General features: G+C 34.1%; 1 protein-coding gene across 3 annotated transcripts in view; it reads right to left on the bottom strand.

The window, feature by feature from the left end:
* Nucleotides 1–21,259, bottom strand: part of LOC115874783 (unconventional myosin-X) — a 170,061-nt gene that overhangs the window by 16,083 nt on the left and 132,719 nt on the right. For 2 of the 3 annotated variants that reach the window (XM_030890059.1, XM_030890061.1), the window contains 14 exons: nt 20,759–21,017; nt 20,079–20,233; nt 19,767–19,895; nt 18,554–18,784; nt 18,265–18,494; nt 16,422–16,608; nt 14,249–14,413; nt 13,513–13,678; nt 11,025–11,294; nt 9,530–9,916; nt 7,850–8,093; nt 3,835–4,097; nt 3,283–3,575; nt 2,945–3,184 (listed from right to left, as the gene is read on the bottom strand). In XM_030890059.1, coding sequence (XP_030745919.1) covers nt 2,945–3,184; nt 3,283–3,575; nt 3,835–4,097; nt 7,850–8,093; nt 9,530–9,916; nt 11,025–11,294; nt 13,513–13,678; nt 14,249–14,413; nt 16,422–16,608; nt 18,265–18,494; nt 18,554–18,784; nt 19,767–19,895; nt 20,079–20,233; nt 20,759–21,017 — 3,219 coding nt within the window. The remainder of the gene's footprint in view (nt 1–2,944; nt 3,185–3,282; nt 3,576–3,834; nt 4,098–7,849; nt 8,094–9,529; nt 9,917–11,024; nt 11,295–13,512; nt 13,679–14,248; nt 14,414–16,421; nt 16,609–18,264; nt 18,495–18,553; nt 18,785–19,766; nt 19,896–20,078; nt 20,234–20,758; nt 21,018–21,259) is intronic. The other variant, XM_030890060.1, reaches the window with a different exon arrangement.

Consider the following 21,259-nt stretch of genomic DNA (forward strand, 5'->3'; position numbering starts at 1 on the left):
TTTATTGGAATAGAAGTAATTTTTATTAGAAGGTACAAACAAATTAAAAATCTAAAATGTTATTTTCATAACTACGTTTTTTTTCATAGCCTTAGGATGCCTCATGTACTAACGAATACGAAATATATAATCAATACATATTTCTTTAAAAATCGAGAAATAAAATATGTTTTGGCAACACCGTACGAAATATCGCCGCGCGTAGTCCTCAAAATTTAAAATATTAGCATTTTCAGCCTTCGATTATGTTCAAAAGAGCCACCGTGTGACAAATCACTAAGGCTTCCACACGAGAGTTCTTAAAACTATAATATTCTTTGTAGAAGGCACTGAAAGTTTAACAAGCCTTTCTTCCCTTTTTCTATTTTTTTTTGAGTAGTTACCTTATCTACCCCAGCTCTTTGCATTTTTCTGTCGTTCCTTTGGTCCTGCTAGACCAGAAAACGGACTATATGCTCACCAAACATGATTTTGGAGAAAAGATAAGAATTCGCATTCCGACAAGAGAAGAATGGGAAAGCAACCGAGTAATGAACACTCAAGAGATAGCAGTCTACACAGATGCTTCCGCAAATTCAGGGGGCACAGGTGTGGGCATCTTCTCAGAGAAACTAGACATCCGACGATCTTTGAGGCTATCGGATGGCTGTAATGTTCTACAAGCAGAGGTTTACGCCATAAAGGAAGCGGCTAGTTGTATACGAGAGAAAATTGCTGATAGACCAATAGGGGATATAGTGATATACTCTGACAGCTTGCCCGCATTAAGAAGCATCACCATGCAATCAGTGAGATCGAAAACTGTGATGGAATGCCGAGAAGCACTGTCCTGGCTGCGTCGGGGTGGGGCTACTCTGTGCTGGGTGCCAGGCCACAGCAATGTGGTGGGCAATCAGGAAGCAGACAGACTCGCCAAAGACGGGGCCAGGGGAGAGGCCGTGGCAGATGACCCACCACTTTTGACGATCAACACACTGAAGGAGGCTATAGGAACTGCCATCAAGGCCAAGCAGCAAGAGACGTGGCAACACCGTGAGGACTGTGCTACAGCTCGAAGACTATGGCCAGTGGTAGATAGCAAAAAGACAAAACAGCTACTAGAGCATAAAAAGGACCTAGTACGCATAATTGTAGGTGTCGTCACTGGAAACTGTTCCACGGGGGTAAACCTCGTAAGATGGAAAGTTTCCGACGACGACTACTGCAGAGAATGCGGAGAGGAAGAAGAAACCATAGAGCACCTGCTGTGCCACTGTCCGGCACTGGAATACCGACGCATTAAAACTTTAGGGCAAGGTTTTTTGAGGGACTAGAGGAAGCAGCAGAAGCCAACATCAGCGACATCGGGAACTTTGCAAAGAGCTGGAAGTGCTTTAACGCAAAGAAAGAATGAGAGGAAGGTTTGGTAAAACAATACAGGGGTATCGCAATGGGCCCAAGGCCTCCGAGTGAGGGATCAAATATGATCCCAAACCCCAGCAACCTAACCTAACCTAACCTTGGTCCTGCAAAAATTCCTGTTCTAACAAAGGCACTTTGTAATTTTCTTCATACTTACAAGAATCGAAACTACTGCATTTACATGAAAATATATCGAAAAGCTTTTTCAATTTCAATTTGAAATTTTCGACTTTTTTAGAAGAGCTGGAGATTTTTGTGTTTTTAAGAATTTTCTTAGATTGCGATATTTTTTATGATAAGCTGATAACATTGCTATGACGCGTTTGGTACTACCCGTTGGGAGTGAAGCATGTTTCGCAACCAGTTTAGCTATTTTTCATTTAGGCGGCTCCGTGCTGAAATCATTCGCTCATATCATAAACGGCATAAACAAAGCGCGTTACGCAGCTAGCATGATTCGGGTACCAGGGGCGCGGCTAAATAATAAATTATTTTCACCAACTTTTTTCCTGTAATGAGGGAGCTTTAATTCATTAGATTTTTGCTAATCCAAAAACAAAATCAAACCTAATTTTTTTACCCCCCCCCCCCCGGGGCCCCGCTGAATTTTATTTTTAAATTCCAAAAAAAATCCACTTGATGTTCTAACATTTTTTTAGGTTTCGAAAAATAATTTTTTCGGCCCCCTAATATACATAGTGTTGTAATAGAGTGAACCAGACCATCAATATGAATATGTGTCCTAAACGTTTTAACTTTTGGTAAAATTTGATGATGATGTTGTCAAGTCGTTCTCGCACTTCTCTCTCTATTAAAGTGACTCTTTCTAACCTTTCTTCCAGCTGGGCCGGCAAAAGTATCTACCAACAGTGATGTTAAATGAACATCTTTTGGCTAGAAACTGAAACACTCAAGGAATGCGAGTCTAGGCGAACAACCACCAGAAAAGTTTTTGTAAACAAAGCGTATAGGCGCTATCTTTGGGATAAGCTGAGTGGAATTGAATATATCCAATACGTCAGTGAAACGTGATAACCTGCTTCCATTTTTGATTTTAAGTAAATAATACGTTTAATACATTATTTTTACGTAAAATTTTTAACGAAATATTAAGTTTTATTGTTCCCCAACAAAGATTACTGTTATCTCTATATCATATTAACGCATGAATATATTTGCTACATGTGCACATATTTTTTTGTACCGTTTCTCTTCTCTCGTCTAAAATTATGAATAATGGAGTTAGCAGTTTATCACACTTCACCGACGAATAGCTAAATAGCTGGAAAGGAAACATAACTTCGAGAACAACTAGAAGTGACTATAATAAAAAGCGGCCAAGGTGGGTCGTCCCAAGACTCGCCTGACTTGGACAAGTGTTAGTCTTTGAATAAATGCTGAAGTCGCAACATTAAACGGTTGGAAGTGAACCGAAATTTTTAGTCGATATTGGAAAATTGCGGTTTTATTAATATAGTTTTGTATTGTCGACTATTTAATTATATAAGGACCCACGGCATTCGTAACAGTATGTATAACTAACCATAACGTCAAAAATAGTGGCTTTGTGCAAAGGCCAACTCTGTATCAAATTAAGGAATGCCTGCTTCGCTTCAGATGCCGTCATGCCCCTCAGACTTTGATGATGCATCTGAACGCCATCTTGAGGAATGGTGGGCACCATCCTCGCGGGTAAACAGTGACAGGCTATCGGTCGGTAATCGTGGATAGTTTCGTCGATGTCTCCAAGTTCTAACTGAGCTTGAAGAGCTGTCAGCATCATCTGAAAAACAAAATCAATTAAAAAAAAAAGAAAATCACTTTTACACAGTATTTTTTTTATATTTTAACTAAGGATGGAGACACTGCAGTACAACTTACCGCCTCTTTGTCTGTAATAGGGAACCTATCTGTTCTCAAATCATGCAGTACCTGGTGGTACAATAACTCCTTCTCCACTGTATCGTTTAGGTTAATGTAGTTGTCCATGAACAAGTGCTTCTTGAAGAGGAAAAAGTGATGCTGAGGTCTCACTTTCTTAGAAGTGCCAGTGTTGGTGGCATTGGCCGTCGATGCAGCTCTGTAGCGTTCCCATTTGGCCATGACATCAGCTACTTTTTCTTCTGCCGCTAGACTGCGCTCGGAGTTTCCGAGAACTTCATATATGGCATAACCTGAAATGGTAATTGAAATAGGATACTGATCGGCATGTCTAGCTAAACATTTCTTAACAGTCTTAACACATTGCATTTAAGAAACAATTTTAAGGAATTATCAAGTAACATGTGCACACAGTTAATGTGCACAACATAACATTAATATCATTTTCTATAAGATACCTATTTGAAAAATACCATATTTTGTATGGGTACGCAGACTGATCTAATACATTTTTATTAGCGAAATTACCAAATAAAACACTTCTCAACTCACCTTTGGCCTCTGGACTGAGCCCTATCTTATCCCTTACTACTTCCCAGACATCTTTGGCAGTGGCAGAAGGATGGAACTCTACGCTATGGTACTGGCCGTCCATGAAATGGAACCGAGCATATACCGGTCTGCGGTTAATGGTGCAGAGAATCTCTTCTCTAGATGGCGGCCACTGTCTTCGTCTGGTGCCCTGAGTTTTGAGCAGGCATTTTTCAGCAAATCGCGCATATTTTCCCTCTTCGGTCACGTAGTCCGAACTACATCTAAAAAATACAACAGTTATGAGTTAAAGTATAGATAAAGAAAAAGATATACATTAGTCACTCTCTAATATTCCGCCAATTTGAACGATACTAGCGTTTTGATAACGGGGTTTACAGTTAGTTTACAGTAAACAACAGTACCCTATTAAAATTCCACACTACTTACCTGCCGACTTGTTATAGAATGAAGTAATTATCATATCATGGTTAGGGGCCATCAAATAAATTTATTGCTTATCAACAGAACAAGAAAACAAAGTGTAAAATATAAAATTATTTGACTTTAATTTTCTTAGAGACAATATATACACTCAGATGCAAAAAAGCGCAACGGAAATTTTTTTGAACAAATTCAAAGTGACATATTTTTTTTATTTTTAGCCCAATTTTCATTTTTTTTTGGCAAACTGTTTATAAGTATATCAACTTTAATTCTTAAACCTCAGTTTTGTATAAACTTTAGTTGGGCTTTATTATACAAGGTTTATCGAATGCTATTTTTTTACCTTAACTTTAAAACACACTGTGCAATAATTTCGTGAGCAAATTTTCCTAAAATATTATTTTTTTCTTAGAACCATGTCTTCGGAGCATTTTAATCTTTGTCTCATATCACATGCCTCGGTTAATTTTTAAGGCGAAATGAACTTGCCACCAACAATTTGCAATTTTTTCAATTATCATTACTTTTTGATGTTATTTTTCAATATGACGAGGTGGCTTTGGTAATTATTGTCGTAACGTCATATTGCGTCATACTGCATCAGATACTCTATACTAAATTAAAAAACACAGTTAAAGAGTAATGATACAGTCCTGGTTTTAATAAACATTAATAACGATAACAGAACTATCAATATTAAAGAAAACATCTGTAATACTCAGGTATACAAACAGAAAACGAAACTTGTAAAAACTACCCTAATACTTTGTATTGCCTCTTTTAGCTGCTATAACTTCCAGTATACTCTCACAGAGGCTGCATATATCATATTGCTTATGTTTTCCCATTCTTCTTTAAGGACCTCAGCTCATTTAATGAGGCTGGTACTGCTTTGCGACCTCTAACCGTCCTGCCAAGCATTTCCCAAACGTTAAACATGATAGTACATAGTAGTATATAGTTCACAGTAACCAACAAAGCCGCCTTGTCATGTTGAAAAATAACTTCAAAAAAAGATGATAATTAAAAAAATTGCAAATTGTTGGTGGCAAGTTCATTTCGCTCTTAAAAATTAACCAAGGCATGTATTGACACGATCCAAAAAAAATGTCCAGCAGACGTGGTTCTGACAGAAAAATAATGTTTTAAGAAAATTTGTTCACGAAATTATTGCACAGGGTGTTTTAAATTTAAGGTAAAAAACAACCATTCGATAAACCCTGTATAATAAAGCCCAATACTAAATTTTATAAAAAACTGAGGTTAGGAATCAAAGTTGATATATTTATATCATATACCCTGCGCACTACGCTTAAGTAAGCTTAACTGACGGCTTATGCAAATTCCTTCAGAAGATTTATATACCTATTTCACCGGCTCGGCTTCCCAGAATGCAGTTTGGTGTCAATATGGTTACTTTATTATAAATATATGAATTTATATAGAGTTTTCCAAAAAAACAATGAAAACTGGTCTAAAAATAAAAAATATAACACTTTATTCGTTAGTGTGGATTATTTTAAAGCAATTTCTGAAATAAAATTTGCGGATTTTTCAGATTCTACGAAAATATAAGTTTTTCAAATATATACTATTTTTCGACGCGTAATCAATGAAGTTTTGTCATTAGGCACAATTAGCGTAGGAATTATGGTTTGCACAGACGACAGCGCATTCGCGCATATGATTTGGCGAAGAGACAGCGAGAAGGACGAAGCGTTAAGTGCCGTCAAAGCGGCAAAGCCGCCAGCCGCCATTGCCATTTGATCTGTTGTGTGTAGTAGCTTTCTCGTGGTTTACTGTTTTTTCTGTGTGTTTATTTCTTGTTTTTTTATCATAGATAATATATAACATCAATTGAAAATGTCTTTCGGATCTTCAATCGTGATAGAGGCGATAGAAGAATTCTAGAAGATATCCAACAAATGGGCCTCATTCGTCAAAATTATCGATGCCAAAATCGCAATTGCCGGAGGTATTGTGTTTTGATCAGCCGCAATGGAGTCACCATGGGCCATGCATTTCATTGTCAAAGGTGCCGGCAACAGTATAGTGTGTTGAAAGGCTCATTTTTCGAAAATATGCACATACCAGTGTCACAAGTGGTATATTTCCTGTTTTTCTGGGCCTGCCTGGTCCCTCCAAACGTGGCAGCAAGTTTATTGGATAAGAGGCCATCAACGGTATGCCAAGTGTACCGATTTATTCGGGATGTAGTTTCATGGAAGCTACTGCAAGTACCAGAATTCTTCCATCTGGGTGGTGTGGGACACATAGTGTGGATTGATGAAACTGTAGTTACCAAAAGAAAATATAATGTTGGACGAATTGTGCCACAAGTGTGGATGTTGGGAATGGTGGACACAACAACAAGAAGAAGAATTGTGGTTTATCTTCGGGACAGGTCAGCAGAGTCTCTTACCGAACAAAGACAAGTTAACAAAAGATTTTTCTGTTGCGTTTTTTTTGCATCTAAGTGTATTTAAAAAAATCAATAAATAATATTACCACTATAATAAGACAAAAACAGTCTAAAAAAGACGTGTTCTCAAAACCAGTTACTATAAATTCAACTTAAATTTTATCAGTTAGTCACAAATAAATAGGAATCAGGAATTAATAAATTATGGTAATGTAATATTAGGTTATAATCATGTAATAAAAAAAGATAGCAATTTTAATTTAAACTTCAACAACTGAATTAAAAAAACAATAATTGAGCTAATTTTTTAACTTGCATTGGCTACAAATAAATAAAAATTATATATTAACAAATTATGCTTTATGAAGTTTTTTTGATTACCGTTGGTGTTGACTATTAACACTAGTTCACCACAATACAACAAAACGCTTTACTTTTAACACTGAACTTCGTGTGCTGTGTAAACTAGTATTTTATTTTGCGATGGCATGGGATTTTTTCCGATATATCGATAACCATCGATAGTTATCGATATATCGAATAACAATAGGGAATAGATTATTTCCGATATATAGATAACTACCGATAGTTCTTGATATATCGAATAACAGTAGGTAAGTTCAAAATTATCCATATTTATCGAAAAAACAATAACTATCCGTAATTTGATAGTTAGCAAATTCAAATTCAAAAAAAACAACTAAATTAAAATGCTTGCGAATCTGCTGTTACAGAATGAAACCAAGCCGTCAAAATATATAAGGCGGATAATAGCAATTATAATTTTTTGGACCACAAAAGAAAGGCGGCAATTGGTAGAAAAATAATGAGACAAACTAGAAAAGAAACTTTTAGAGGCTTCGCGGAAGGTCTAAACAAGAATACACCCATTAATTGAACATGGAAGAATGTCAGGAAATTCTCAAAATTGCTATAAGTATAATAGAACTATACAGAAAATCAATCATGGTTGGAAATTCTACTGGACACACACATCCTTCAGTCCGTGTATCGGCCGTCACCCGGAAAACAAAATAAACCATTAAAACAAACCTATCCGTCCGGTTTATGTGTGATGATTTAATATATTTGTAATTTTTTAGATTTCGTCTGTAGAAATCGTCGTTTCCCGCAGGATAAAATTTATATTGCACCACTCTAACCTACCTTTTAAGGTGAGATATCAAATATCGCCGGATCACTTTATTAGGAGGCAGGACAACAGAACAGGCCAGAGATAGTAAAGCCCAGTGTCGCAAATTCACCCTTGAATTTGGATCCGGGTGATCTGTAGTTTGTTTGATCAACTGGAGATATAGCTCGCAAAGAAGAGAATCTTTTCTCATGCATCTCTCCAAAATCGTCTGGAGGAGTGTCACATGCTCGTCTTCAACTCTTCTAATGACCTCACCTATAGAACGACAAATCATATGAAAAATATTTTAAGCCTTTGAGATTTTTCACTGGCACTTTACTTGAATACCAATTTATTCAACTTACAAACAATTATTTTTAATGTCTTTTGCACCTTCACTAATAAATGGTAAAGGCGCAAGCCATCAATTGGAGATTTTTGTGGTGTTATTTAGTGTGTGGTAGTTTTTAGTTGTTTAAAAAATTACTAACGTTAACGAGTGTTTATGTTATACATATAGGCTTGGTGCATTCTCCGCCGGTGCTGCCACCATCGGAAAATATCCTAAAAAACTAGCATATACAAATACACGGGTATAAATAGTATACGAAAAATTTATTATTTAATTATTCTAAAAGTGTTAGGAAGTATAATTTGTGAAAATTCAAAAATAAAAATAAAAAAGTAAAAATTTTGATATCTTCAGAAGGTCTAACTTGTATTATAATTTTATATTCCAGTTAAAAAAAATTTAGGTGAGTTCAACTAAGGTAGCGAGCATAGTTTTAATCACCGGTTTTGCTAGTGGGGCATAAATGGGGCTATTTTGGCTATAACGAAATTTTTTAAAGGTATCATAATTATAATTTTAGAAGATGTTCATAAAACATTTAATCACTAGTTGATTAAAAAAAGTATACGTCTATTTAATTTTTTGATTATGTAACGAGCACTTTGTATACTCACTTGTTTCGTCGAACTGCTTGAATTCATTTTTGCTATTGATCAAAACTTAATGATATTAATTTTTTTTAAAGGTTGCTATTAGACTTGGATCAAGGCAAATTAATAAAATCATTTTTTTCTTTTCAAAAGCGTTTATCTCATCAAAGAGCCCGAAATAGAGAAAATATCGAGAGACAACTTTTAATAGGCATTAAACTGCTTACATTATTTCGCTAACAAGAGAAAAAAAAGTCAGTGGCGTACATGCTTTTTTTAGAAAAATATTGAAGTGATAACCTATATGCACGTCCCTGGTGAATATGTCGACACTTTTTTAGCTTTAAAATATGTCGCATTTATAGTTTTACCCTCAAAATTTTATTCGAAACACTAAAAGTACTTGGAAGAAACTTATAATAAATCGCAAAAATATTAAGACTTTAAAACCCTATAGCTACGAAACAAAGCAGAATCGGACCTACGTTGATATGAAAAATAAATCTTATTTTTACGTGAGGAATATCACCACGAGAGATGGAACATGTTTTTTGAAACACCCTGTATACTGATAATTTCTGATTTATGCCGCTGATGCGCTGCGGTCGGAATTTGTCGAAATCAACTGAAATGCACCAAGTCTATAAGGAAAAACGAAATCGGTAACATTATGTTAAAGTAAAGTGCCACTAAAAACTATCTTTGGATTTTGATTAGTGATTTTGATCAGTTATTATTTTTTACCACATATTTCTAAAAATATATAATACCGTTTTGTCCTAATCCTGCATAAGTCAAAATAATCTGAAATACTTGAAGCATAGTTTGTTCTTCTGCTTCAGGTATTCTACTTATACTTTGTAGTAAGGGTTGTTTACTAAAGGCCCAGAACGCATAATGAAAACCTTTGTAAGTCTCGCCAGTATCTCCTAAAATAAATAAATGATAAAACATATACAAAACATAAAATAGATAAGAGTTACCTCCATGTTCTTGTCTAAGTTTATCCAGTTTGTGTTTACTTAACCGTCTCAAAGTATTTCTCAGAAAACTTCCGGAAGAATCGGTAGGTTTTCTGAGAATATCGTGATCTACAAGAGCTCTTCTACAGTTCACAAGATTGTGGTAAAGTCTGACACGATCTTCGTTTGTTATACCTGAAATAATTATGTTAATTAATAAATAATACACAATTGATATCCTCTTTGCTTATACAGGATGTACCCAAAAGTTTGCAACAAATGAGATATATTTCATTATTGATGTATATTGAAATAAAGTATGTATATTATGGGGAATTACTACAGCATGTTCAATAATAAAAAAAATCGTTTTGACGTATGTCATGCGACAACTGTCATGGTAGCAAATTACAAAAATTCTCTTCACATAGGCAAAAAGTTGAAAATGCAGTATTTTTTACCCTAAACGTGATTTAATACTGGTCGGGGAAGATTTTAACATTGACTGCCTTTTTAAATCTAAGGCAAAACTTGTTCGTGTCGCAACCACGACCCTTATAGATGTTATTTTTATATCATCATTTGATATAGTTTAGTTTCTGACATTTGCTTAAATTTATCGTTTTTGAAAAATCTAGTGAATGGAGAAGAATAAATAAGTGAGATATTTCGTGATAAAGATTAAGGGATAAGTATGAGATAATTTTCATCGCATATAATTAGCTTTCTTCCCCATATTGGTTTTCCCGCATATTGCTTTCCTGAACCTAGAATTATTACATTAATAATCATGTCAGCTTATTCAGAGGGGTCAATTGGCCCCCTAGAAGTTGTTTTAAGTGCGATAGTGGTCGCTTCTAACTCGTATAAGGGCCTGGACCATATTTGGTAACCGCGGAAGCCAAACACGAAGAAAGTGATATTCATAACTTGGGTAACTTCCAATGTGTTTAGGTCGATGGCTAAAATAATATGCAGTTAACAGAGTTAGCAAAGTTTCTCGCAAAGGTTAAAATAGAGTTGGAATAGAATTTATGTCTTGGAACTTGCTAACAATTTTTTTCAAACAAGCATACCTACCTCCCAGTCTAGTCTCTTGCAAGGGAGTGGCCAGTTTAATTATTTAAGTTAATTAAAAATAAAACGACACAGAAACTATTAGCTATAGAAATATTATAAGGAAATTATTTCTCAGTGTATTTAAAAAACACTGAACCATTCAATAAAAAATATATATCGGTCATCTAGGTTCGAACCAGGTTTTTCAACTTATTTCCCACCGTCACAAAAATCAAAGACTTACTCTTGACTCTTTTTTGCGGAGCCTCATTCTCAGTCATCCATCCGGCTAATGCAGGGTAGTAGCTGGCTATCAAGGACCCAATTTCGTTTTTCTGCTTGGTCTCGAACACGTAACACTTATGATTATTCTCCCCTACCGTTCTCTGAAGAGTCAGAGTGATAAAACTGTCGCTGGGATCCAACAAAATGCTTTCAACGTCTTGATATCGGAACTCGTTCAATATAAACTTGTCGTCGTTCTTTATTAACATAATACCTTCGCAATTAACACCTAAAAAGAGGTTACGGAGTTTAAAACTGGTGTGGTTAAACGAAAAGTTCAAACTAAAGTGCATTTAGAATGGATTTAAAATGCAGATTATGCATATTTATTAGTAAAATTACACTTTCGGAACTATCGAAACTGCGTGGTCTGGATTGTAGACATGTAATGTAGGTTACTGTAGACAGGTTAATGACAAATCCAATGTATTAAAATGAGATAAAAGTTGGGTTGATATATTTCTCCTATGCGGTATTGCTGGATTTTGCATGAAATTACAAACCGCACAAGTAGGCGTCTATGATAAATGTTGCATCTAGGGTTGAAACTTTATTTTTAACTATTAGTTGCTCATTTTACTACAGCTGTAATAGATTATGTTTAGCTTAGATATATTATCTTTATTTCAGTAGTATACATGAAAGTTTTTTAAAATAATTTTTTTTCTACCATATTTCCCTACACACGTAAAAACCGGCAACACTGTATGCCATTTTTTATTTTGTCTCTCTGTCTGTCAAGTGGTGATTTTATATTAATCGACGCACAGATGAACTATCCAGGAACATACAGGGTATCCCAGGCTGAGCGTGCATTAGAAGTTTCTAGAGAACTACAACATCTAGCTCGGAGATTTCTTGCACATCATAGTTTCACAACGAGATCTATCGATCAAAAATATTTTCAATATGGCGGCACTTCCGGAAATACCGGAAGTTGACAGCAACTTTCTTATTTTAAATGGGTGCCCCCATTTTTTATTACATACTTAAATTCTTTGCATTTTACAAACATTTTATGCATTTTGATATTAAACACTCTATATCTAACATTGATCGTTTCTGAGAAAAAAAAATATTTAAAATTTTTGAACGAAAAAAACTGCCTGTCAAAAATATGGGTATAGCCTAAACGTCAAATTTAGTGATTACCACAGCCACTGTGCCATAAAGAGAAAACGTGGCTATCTATTTCAAAAATTAAATTGTTTGAATGTCATATAATCATGGCCACAGCTGTCATAGAATTGAGCGATTAAAAAATTATCATAAATCATTTTTTTAAATGGAAACCCACTTTTTTTATTTCACTAGTGAAAAGGTTTTTTAATTCGTTACTTTTTGATTACACATGTTCCTATACCTAAAATAGATGGTTTTGAAGTTATTTAAGATTTAGTTTTAAAGGATATATTTTTTGTTTTTTTTAACCAATAGGTACCCTAAGCTTTTAAACGTCACGCAATGTAAAACTATATCTGGCCATGTCATATTGCCACTAGCTATCACTAAAATACGAGATAGAGCAGCATTCATAATACTATACGGAATTCAAATAATTAGTTTTTTGACAGAAGGAAATAAAGTGTCTGCTGGTTTGACACTTAATGTCAAAGGAAGCTAGCTAAAATCAAGAAAAAATTACGCTTTAAAACTAAATCTTAAACAACTTAAAAACCATTTATTTTAGGTATAGGAACATGTATGATCAAAAAGTAACGAATTAAAAAACCTTTTCACTAGTGAAATAAAAAAAAGTGGGTTTCCATTTAAAAAAATGATTTATGATAATTTTTTAATCGTTCAATACTATGACAGCTACGGCCAATACTATATGACATTCGAACATTTTAATTTTTGAAATAGATAGTCACATGTTTTTTCTTTATGTCACAGTGGCTGTGGTAATCGCTAAATTTGACGTTTAGGCTATACAATTTTTTTTTACAGGCAGTTTTTTTCCTTCAAAAATATGAATTTTTTTTTCTCAAAAACGGTTAATGTTAGGTATAGAGTGCTTGAGATCAAAATTCACAAAATTTTACAGAGAATTTAAGTATGTAATAAAAAATGGGCGTATCCATTTAAAATAAGAAAGTTGCTGTCAACTTCCGGTATTTCCGGAAGTGCCGCCATATTGAAAATATTTTTAATCGATAGATCTCGTTGTGAAACAGTAATGTGCAAAAAATCTCCGATCTAGATATTATGGTTCCCTAGAAACTTCTAATGCACGATCAGCCTGGGACACGCTGTATTATGAAAAATTTTGAATGCAACTTTTTAAGTTTTTTGTCAGAAAAAATCTCCGATCTAGATATTATGGTTCCCTAGAAACTTCTAATGCACGATCAGCCTGGGACACGCTGTATTATGAAAAATTTTGAATGCAACTTTTTAAGTTTTTTGTCAGAAAAAAATTATCTTAAAATTTGAATATTCTTTACCTAAAATAAGAGCGTTTCCATAGGACCAATATCCCCTATAAGTAACCGGGAACATGGTAGTACCATAGAGAGGGTACTGCATCACACAAGTCAGGTATAAGGCTTTAGCTGTCAGTTCGGATCTATTGGCACCATATTGACGGTGAGCTTGAGCAATAATAGGTACCTAGTAAATAAAATCAGCCACAAATAGCAAATCAGATAAATACTCAGAAAAACAAGACAACATAGTAGCTCATAACATATAAATAATATTGGTTGAAGTCCTGCAATATTACAATCTCTTACGTTTTTAAAGGTGTTTTACAAATCAGTGATTCCAACATGATGAAGAAGAAAAGTATAGTATTGCGATTTTAGGTAAATTTCGATAAAACGAAAAAAAAAATTAATATAAAAGAATGGTAACTCTTACATTATATACTTTACTAACTATTTTTTTTCTATATATTAAATTAAAAAAAAATCACGACAATTTTTTCCAGCGCAGAAGTTAAATTTGTATTGGATTGATATTCCTGTGTAATATCACAGACTTGCATGGTGGTAATCAAAAACGTGACGGTTGCACTAATAAATATTTTAGCACACCTCTAAATTTACTTATAAGAGCGACATTTTAATAATTATTAAAAAAAAACTTTGGTGTTGGAACAGAAACATTTATATTTTTAAAATTACCTGAATTATAAAAATAACTATAAAAATATACAAAAAATATATTGTGCAAACTTACCCACACATCATCTCCCCTGGTTTTGGATATTCTATAAGGCAAATATGTGTCTATGTCGGTGTAGTATTCTAACTTATTGTTATCCTTCGGATTACCCAATGCCACTTGAGCTTGCAAGCCTGCCAACTGAAGAGCCACTTTTTCAGTCACTGGGAAGTCATCGCGCTGAAAAAATCAACAATAACATACATGGTGTAATAAAATCGATATAAACTTTGAGACGTGACATAAAAGCCATGATCAAACGAGTGAGGAAAAATTTCGACAGGCGGCATTCAAAAATAACAGAAAATTTATCTTTAAATTGAAAAGGGACGGGGGGAACTGCGGGTTCAACTTTAGTAGATGAATGACACAAAATATTGTCTAAAGATATCATCTTCGTAAATGTCGCCAATACAGTAAATAATAAGGAATATGAATTTTTGGGAACGTTCGTAATTCTGCGACCAGACAGAACGAACACCTATAATTTCTAAACAAAATTTAATAAACGATAATACTTACGAATGTTAAATTATACGGTTTACGACGCGATGATCGCTTAATTATTAGTCTAAATGTGTCAAATTTTAAAAAGGGCTTCTATTGTAAAGACAAAAGGCACAGTTAATAAATTGATTAATTAAATCGATAGATCGATAGTTTACAGACGAAATCGGTAGACCTGGCAACTCTGTGGTGGACAGACTCGCTGGCGCGACGCGGAGGCGCGGGAAGAGAATTAATATTAATGACGACAAAGGGTGGAAGTGGAAACGTGGAAGTTGTTGTCCATCTCTGTTTAAGCTTAGACTTTTTATAGACGTGTCATTCCAATGCATGTAACTGCTATGCCTAGATGTGACCCTACCGGACTGGTATATGTAAAATCAGTTTGTACAAATTCCATCTGGAAAATACTTAAATTAATGATTGGAAATTTGCCTGATGCGAAAACGCTGTGTGACGTCATAAATGTTAAAATTTTCAGGCGATGGCGAACGCATGCAATCTGAATAAGGCGTTTCAGTTTGAGAATTATGACAGAACCAATGTTGCCCATGTCGGACCATCCTGTATAAGCCATTAAAATAAATAAAAAATAATGCCACCATATGTATCTATAAGCTAATTCATAATCATAAAAATCGGATTACAAAATAAAAAGTTATGAAACATCAAACTTAGTCAAAATTTTAGGGTGGCGGAATTTTGACGCTAAACCACTTGTCAGTTGATCATGGCGTCTTGCATGATTAATTATTTTTGATTCAAGCAGTCATGGTAAGCAATGAATTTTTTGAAATAAGAAAATAAAGTTTATTTAAATAAATCGGTGTCCAAAAATCACCAGAAATAAGTTTTTAATTTTTTTTTAATTATAAAACAGGTAAAATACACAAAATTTAGTAATTTTTTACAAGATCTGGAATTGTTTGTGAAGTTTAAGGAATATGACGGGTTTTTAAGCCCCTGTTGAAGAAATTCGGGATTAACCTTACCTAACCCAAAATTTATGGCAACACTGCTCTACTCAATGTGACACATGCTCCTGCATCTGCTGATGATACTAATATGGTTAGCGAAACGCACGTCCAGTGCAAAAGTAAAGTGTTTTGGTGTTTTATGGTGAAGTAGTGTGAATTTTGCTGTTGTAACACCAAAAGTGATGCCCAACTGTAATCTTTGATATCTCTGTTTTAGATGAATCGATTTTAGTAAACTTAATGTCGAAAAAAAGGGCTTTACAATAATGACTTTGTTAGTAGTCACTAGATAGCATTGGTTCAAAATTCATCAAATTATGTTGATTTACTAAAAAAAATCAAATGGTATGCTATGGCTTTTATGTCACAATTTATTTTGCAGATATAATGGTTATTAAATAACCAAATAAAAAATCCAGGTCCCTATTTAAATTTTTATAGTTGGAGGCGCCTCGTATCTGAAACGCGTTATGGAAAATTAATTTCGCGCTTTTTCAGAAAGAAAAAGTGACAAATGGTCGAGTGGAAGTTATTTTCATCTCTAATTTCAAGTGTAATACAAACTTTTTAGGAAAACCTTTTTTGAGTTTTGTCTCAACCATTGTATAATTTTTAGATAAAGATATAAATGATTAAAAGATTGTCGTTAAGATCTTTTAATTTTACTACTGACACTTTGCTTTAGTTTAAATGGACACAATTACCTTAACAACACTGTGAACTGCTTGTGCATATAGCAAATTGACTTCTACAGGATCTTGGCTGAGCTCCCTAGAAGCCTTAAACAGTCTTCTCTTAAATATAAATCTATTTTCACCTCCAGTTAGACCTTGAGCACTTCTTCGCCCTAAGGTCGCTAAACCACTTGGCGGTGCTAATTTATTTTGGTTCCTGTAAACAAAATACATTTTAATTTATTGAATGAAACTGTAGATTAATAATTATAGTAAGTATTGTTAAGGTCATATATCTATTAACTTTATATAGATCATCGCCTATCCCTGCAATGTGTTGGAGTTGAAGCCGAGTCAGAGACAATTACATAACCGGTCCATGTATATTTTACATAAGTTTGTATGTTAGGCAGACACTGGCGCAATAGCGCAACTCCAAAATTCCGAATATCGATTAGCAATGACTCTGAGGATTAGCCAATTGTCGAACGGGAGCGCAAACGAAAGCCGTATGAAGCTGTACGAAGCCGTACAAATGAACAGCTAATGCTAGTGTCTAGTCTCTTATTGGTCGCTTAACTGAGCGATTTATGTAAATCCCTGCAGAAGATTTATATACCCATTTCACCGGCTCGGCATCACAAAGTGTAGTTTGGAGTCGATATAGTTACCTTATAAATATATGGTTAAGGTAGAACCACCGACGACATCTATGGGCAAAATACCGAAACATTCGTCGAAAGCGCCATCCCCGTCAAGGCGAACAATCATAGAAAAAGTTTTTGTAAACAGAGCGTCGAGGAGAGTATAAAGTACGTCTACAGGATCTGTGTCTATGAAAAGAATGCGGACAGAAAACATTTAAATAAACAGCAATATATTTTATAAATCGCTACCTATATAGAAGCGGCAGAGAGTCCACGTGGACTTGACGAGTATGTGTGGACTTGACGAGTATGTTACCGCAAAACACTCCGCTCACTCATTTCATTGGCTATTTGCAAATTTGTCGAATTTTTATTGATGGGACGCGTCGTCTAATTTTTTACGAGAAACATCGATGAAACGGTAACAGAGAATATCGTTTTCCCCCTTACGGATGCCCCGTAGCTACAGAACGGATAGACGTATTGTACATATTCTTTATCTATGGTCGAGGACTATCTTATGAACACGAAATTAATGAAATAGTGATCGGAAATAAATAGTTAATCGTTATTGTGAAATTACTGAGGTATAAATGCATACTGTATTCTATTCTTTAGTGGTATAATAAATTAGTTAAATGTGGTATCGTGTGCCGGGAAAAGAACAGACCAGGTGTGAGAGATACCGTAATTTTTAATTTACACTGTTAACTGATATACCGTGATTTTTTAATACAGTTATTTAGAGTGACGTGATCACGACTTTCAATCTGTTACGCGTTTATGCTGATGCAGCCTGTCGTGACTAGACTATACATTTATTGTTAGTTAGTAGTTACTTACGTTAGGGTTTTATTTGTTTGTCGTGACTAGACTATTCATTTATTGCTAGTTAGTAGTTACTTACGTTAGGGTTTTATTTGTTATAGATTAGGTTTATGTGTCAGAGGTAAATAGGAACATATTTTAAGTTGAATCCAAAGAAAAATAAATTATTTACCTTCTTCAAAAAATAAAATACTTGAATTATAAGACACATAATGTAATATTTTCGTCAGACTTATTTGTTTCTTATTTGCCCTTTTTAATAGATACATATAAATTTAAAATATGTATTATAGCCCTTCATTGTAAAAATGATACTGGTGCATATATGGTAAATATACAATGACGTCACAACATGAGCTAGAAAACTGATTTATACTGAATTAAGATATTATACATACTGTTCCCATTGCGCTATGATGTCATATAAATAATGGTGGGCTCTGACGTGTTCCTCGCCATCCGGTCGACTCTGGTAGATAGCCCATCCTTCCAAGTTTCTTAGTCCCAATCTTTCCGCTAGTTTTCTAGCAGCATCGTGAGCTGTATCAGTCGGATGGACATCGATGGCTTTGGTTCTGCCATCGAGAAAGAAGAACCGACACACTATAGTACCCAATCTCCTCATTGCCTACAAAACAAAGCCAATTTTGACAATTGCCAATGAAGTCCATTAAAACTTATACTTACTGCTATTTCTACAGATGATGGAGGATGTTCTCTCACACTGATTTTAGTATTATTGCAGTTATCCAAACACCACTGAACATATTGAGCGATTTTACCTCCTTGTGAAAGATTTTTCTTCAGAAACGACATAAAATAGCGATAAAGCAGCTTGGAGGGTTGAAACGAGACGATACACAAACAGAGTAGCAGCCAGACTTTTTCGGTAGCATCAGAGTTTGGATTATTCGTAGCCTGGAACAGAGAAAAATGTCTAGAAAAATGATTCACCAACCTTGACAAAAGCTCATTGACTTAGTTCATTAACCTTGATAAAAAAAAATTCTTTTATATTTTTTTTGTAGACACAGAAATAAAATTAAAATTTAAACATAAAATTTGTCCAGTGCTAATCTCTAAAAAAATGATAAAAAACAATCTAATTTTGTATTAAAAAAACAAAAAATATAATCTAATTTTGTATTACAATGACAGACAACTGTCACTATCATATATCATTTTTTAGATTTTCACCAAAGATTTTCACACTATGCATAAAACCAATATTTTTATATATATTAATTCCAATAGTATTCAATCTCATAAAAATTTAAATTTGCCAAGAGCTGTCTAGAGAAAAATCAAAACTAACATAAAAGAGGTTGCTATAAAGTATATGTAGCAATATAAAATAAGTTTTCTTGCAGCTTTTTAATATAAAATACAAATCAAAAATTCTTGCCTTGAGCTGTTATATTTTCGAAAATGGGAAAAAAAAAGTTGTTATGCTCATCGTGAGGGGGGGGGGGGGATACAATTCCCACAACCGTAACCGTCGTAAAATCCTAAAATTAGGAAATTGGCGCTTATTAAGTTTTTCCCCTGGACCCTTCATTTCTTGAAATAAAACTGCTAATGTGTATAGGGTGCCCTATTTTTCTGTTCTATGGGGTTTTCGTTTATGAGAAGAAATACAAAGATGCTGTTTGCACATCACTGTGCTACTTTTTTATGGATCTAAAGATGCTAAGATACAAAGATAGACGAAAAATGCAACATTTTTAAATTCGCCCTGTGGTTTAGAAACGAAGGGGGCTGGAAAAAATCTGTGTGTAGCATGTTTACATTCATAAAAAAGGACAGTAATGTGAAAACCGCATCTTTGTACCTATACTCATAAACGGGAATCCCTGTAAAACACACGAAAATGGGACACCCTGTACTGTCATATTATTACCTGTCTGATACACTGAACAAACACTTCGTCTCTTAACTCCTCTCTTTCCAAAGCGTAACCAATTATGGACTGTATAACAGCAAGTTCTCTTTCAGAATTAAATTCTCCCCTGCTATATTTACACAAATCCTGAAAAAAATGTCTTTTGAATATTTAATAGTATAAAAAGAAAAATTAAATACCAATAAATACTAAATATTTATTAACATAAATATCCTATATCTATTTACTTTTATATGAAGTTAACGTTACAAAAGCCAAAGACACCTTTAAGGTATCACAAAGTTAGTTTTTAATTTTATCTATTCTTACTCTGAAAATACTACAGGCCACATTAATGTTGTCTGGATCGTAGAGGTGTATGTGAGAGTTTGGAATAGTATTTCCTTTATAGTAAGTGACCATTTCATATTTAGGAATCATTTCAGAGCTTTGTCGCTTCCTAGTTAACGTTGCCATGATAGTACCTAAAAATAAAGCATTCTAAAACTATCTTAACAACTATCTATAATTAAAAATTATTGTGGGTTTTCCCGATAATTTCGTTTTTCTTCTTTATTACAATCCCCTTTGTTTAATTAACAATTATACAGAATAAATGAATAAACTTATCACTAATCATTAACAAAAAAGAAGAAAAATAATAATGTTTTAAAAAATAATATTATCTCCAGAAGTCTTATCAAGTAAATCAGTAAATATACCATAAGAAGAAAAGTGTTTTTCTCAGTAATTGGTGTTCAAATTAAAACAAGAAGTTTAATTGTCCCCAAAAGTGACAGATGTTTCTTAATAATCTTGTCTCACTCATCTGTGCCATTTAAAAATCAAAATAATTTCCGGTGAAACAGGAAGTGATCGGAACTAATTGAAAACGATATATTAAAATATAGCGATATTATTAAAAGTTAAGTGAGGAGAGTTATATCAACTGGTGAACGCCCACTTTTTTAAACTTTAACTTAGGATTATGAACATTTTTTTATTGTTACCCTCTGGACTTCTTTCATGAGCATTGAAATGTTGGTTAGCAAACTCCACCATGTCGTAATGCAACTCTTCGGAAGTTTCTTTTTCGCTGCTTTCGCTCAACTCCAGAAGTTTCTTCTCTACTCTGAATTTCCTACGTTGCTCACGCTCATTGTTATTTGTCTGCTGTTGGAACTTTTCAGTCTGTTGCTGATTGAGTTGGCCGTTCTGGTATAGCTGTTGGACAGGAACTTCGTGATTATTGTGCTTCCAGTGTTGAGACTGTAAAGAATAATAAAATGAAAGTTGGAGAAAATAATATAAATACACAAACCTTACTATACAAAATGAAGGCACCCAAGACACACAAATCATGCAGATGTAAAAAGAAAAATGATCGGTTGAATGAAAACGACTATTTCAAATATCTAACATCTGTGACGTAATTTTTTCGCAGGAAACGTCGGAAATTCGTTAGATGGTGCGTCTTAAAAGTGGCTCACCCCTATAACTTTTTTATTTTT

This window comes from Sitophilus oryzae, unplaced genomic scaffold (assembly GCF_002938485.1).
Source record: "Sitophilus oryzae breed Bouriz unplaced genomic scaffold, Soryzae_2.0 scaffold_1297_pilon_pilon, whole genome shotgun sequence".
In the NCBI taxonomy this organism is placed as follows: domain Eukaryota; kingdom Metazoa; phylum Arthropoda; class Insecta; order Coleoptera; family Curculionidae; genus Sitophilus; species Sitophilus oryzae.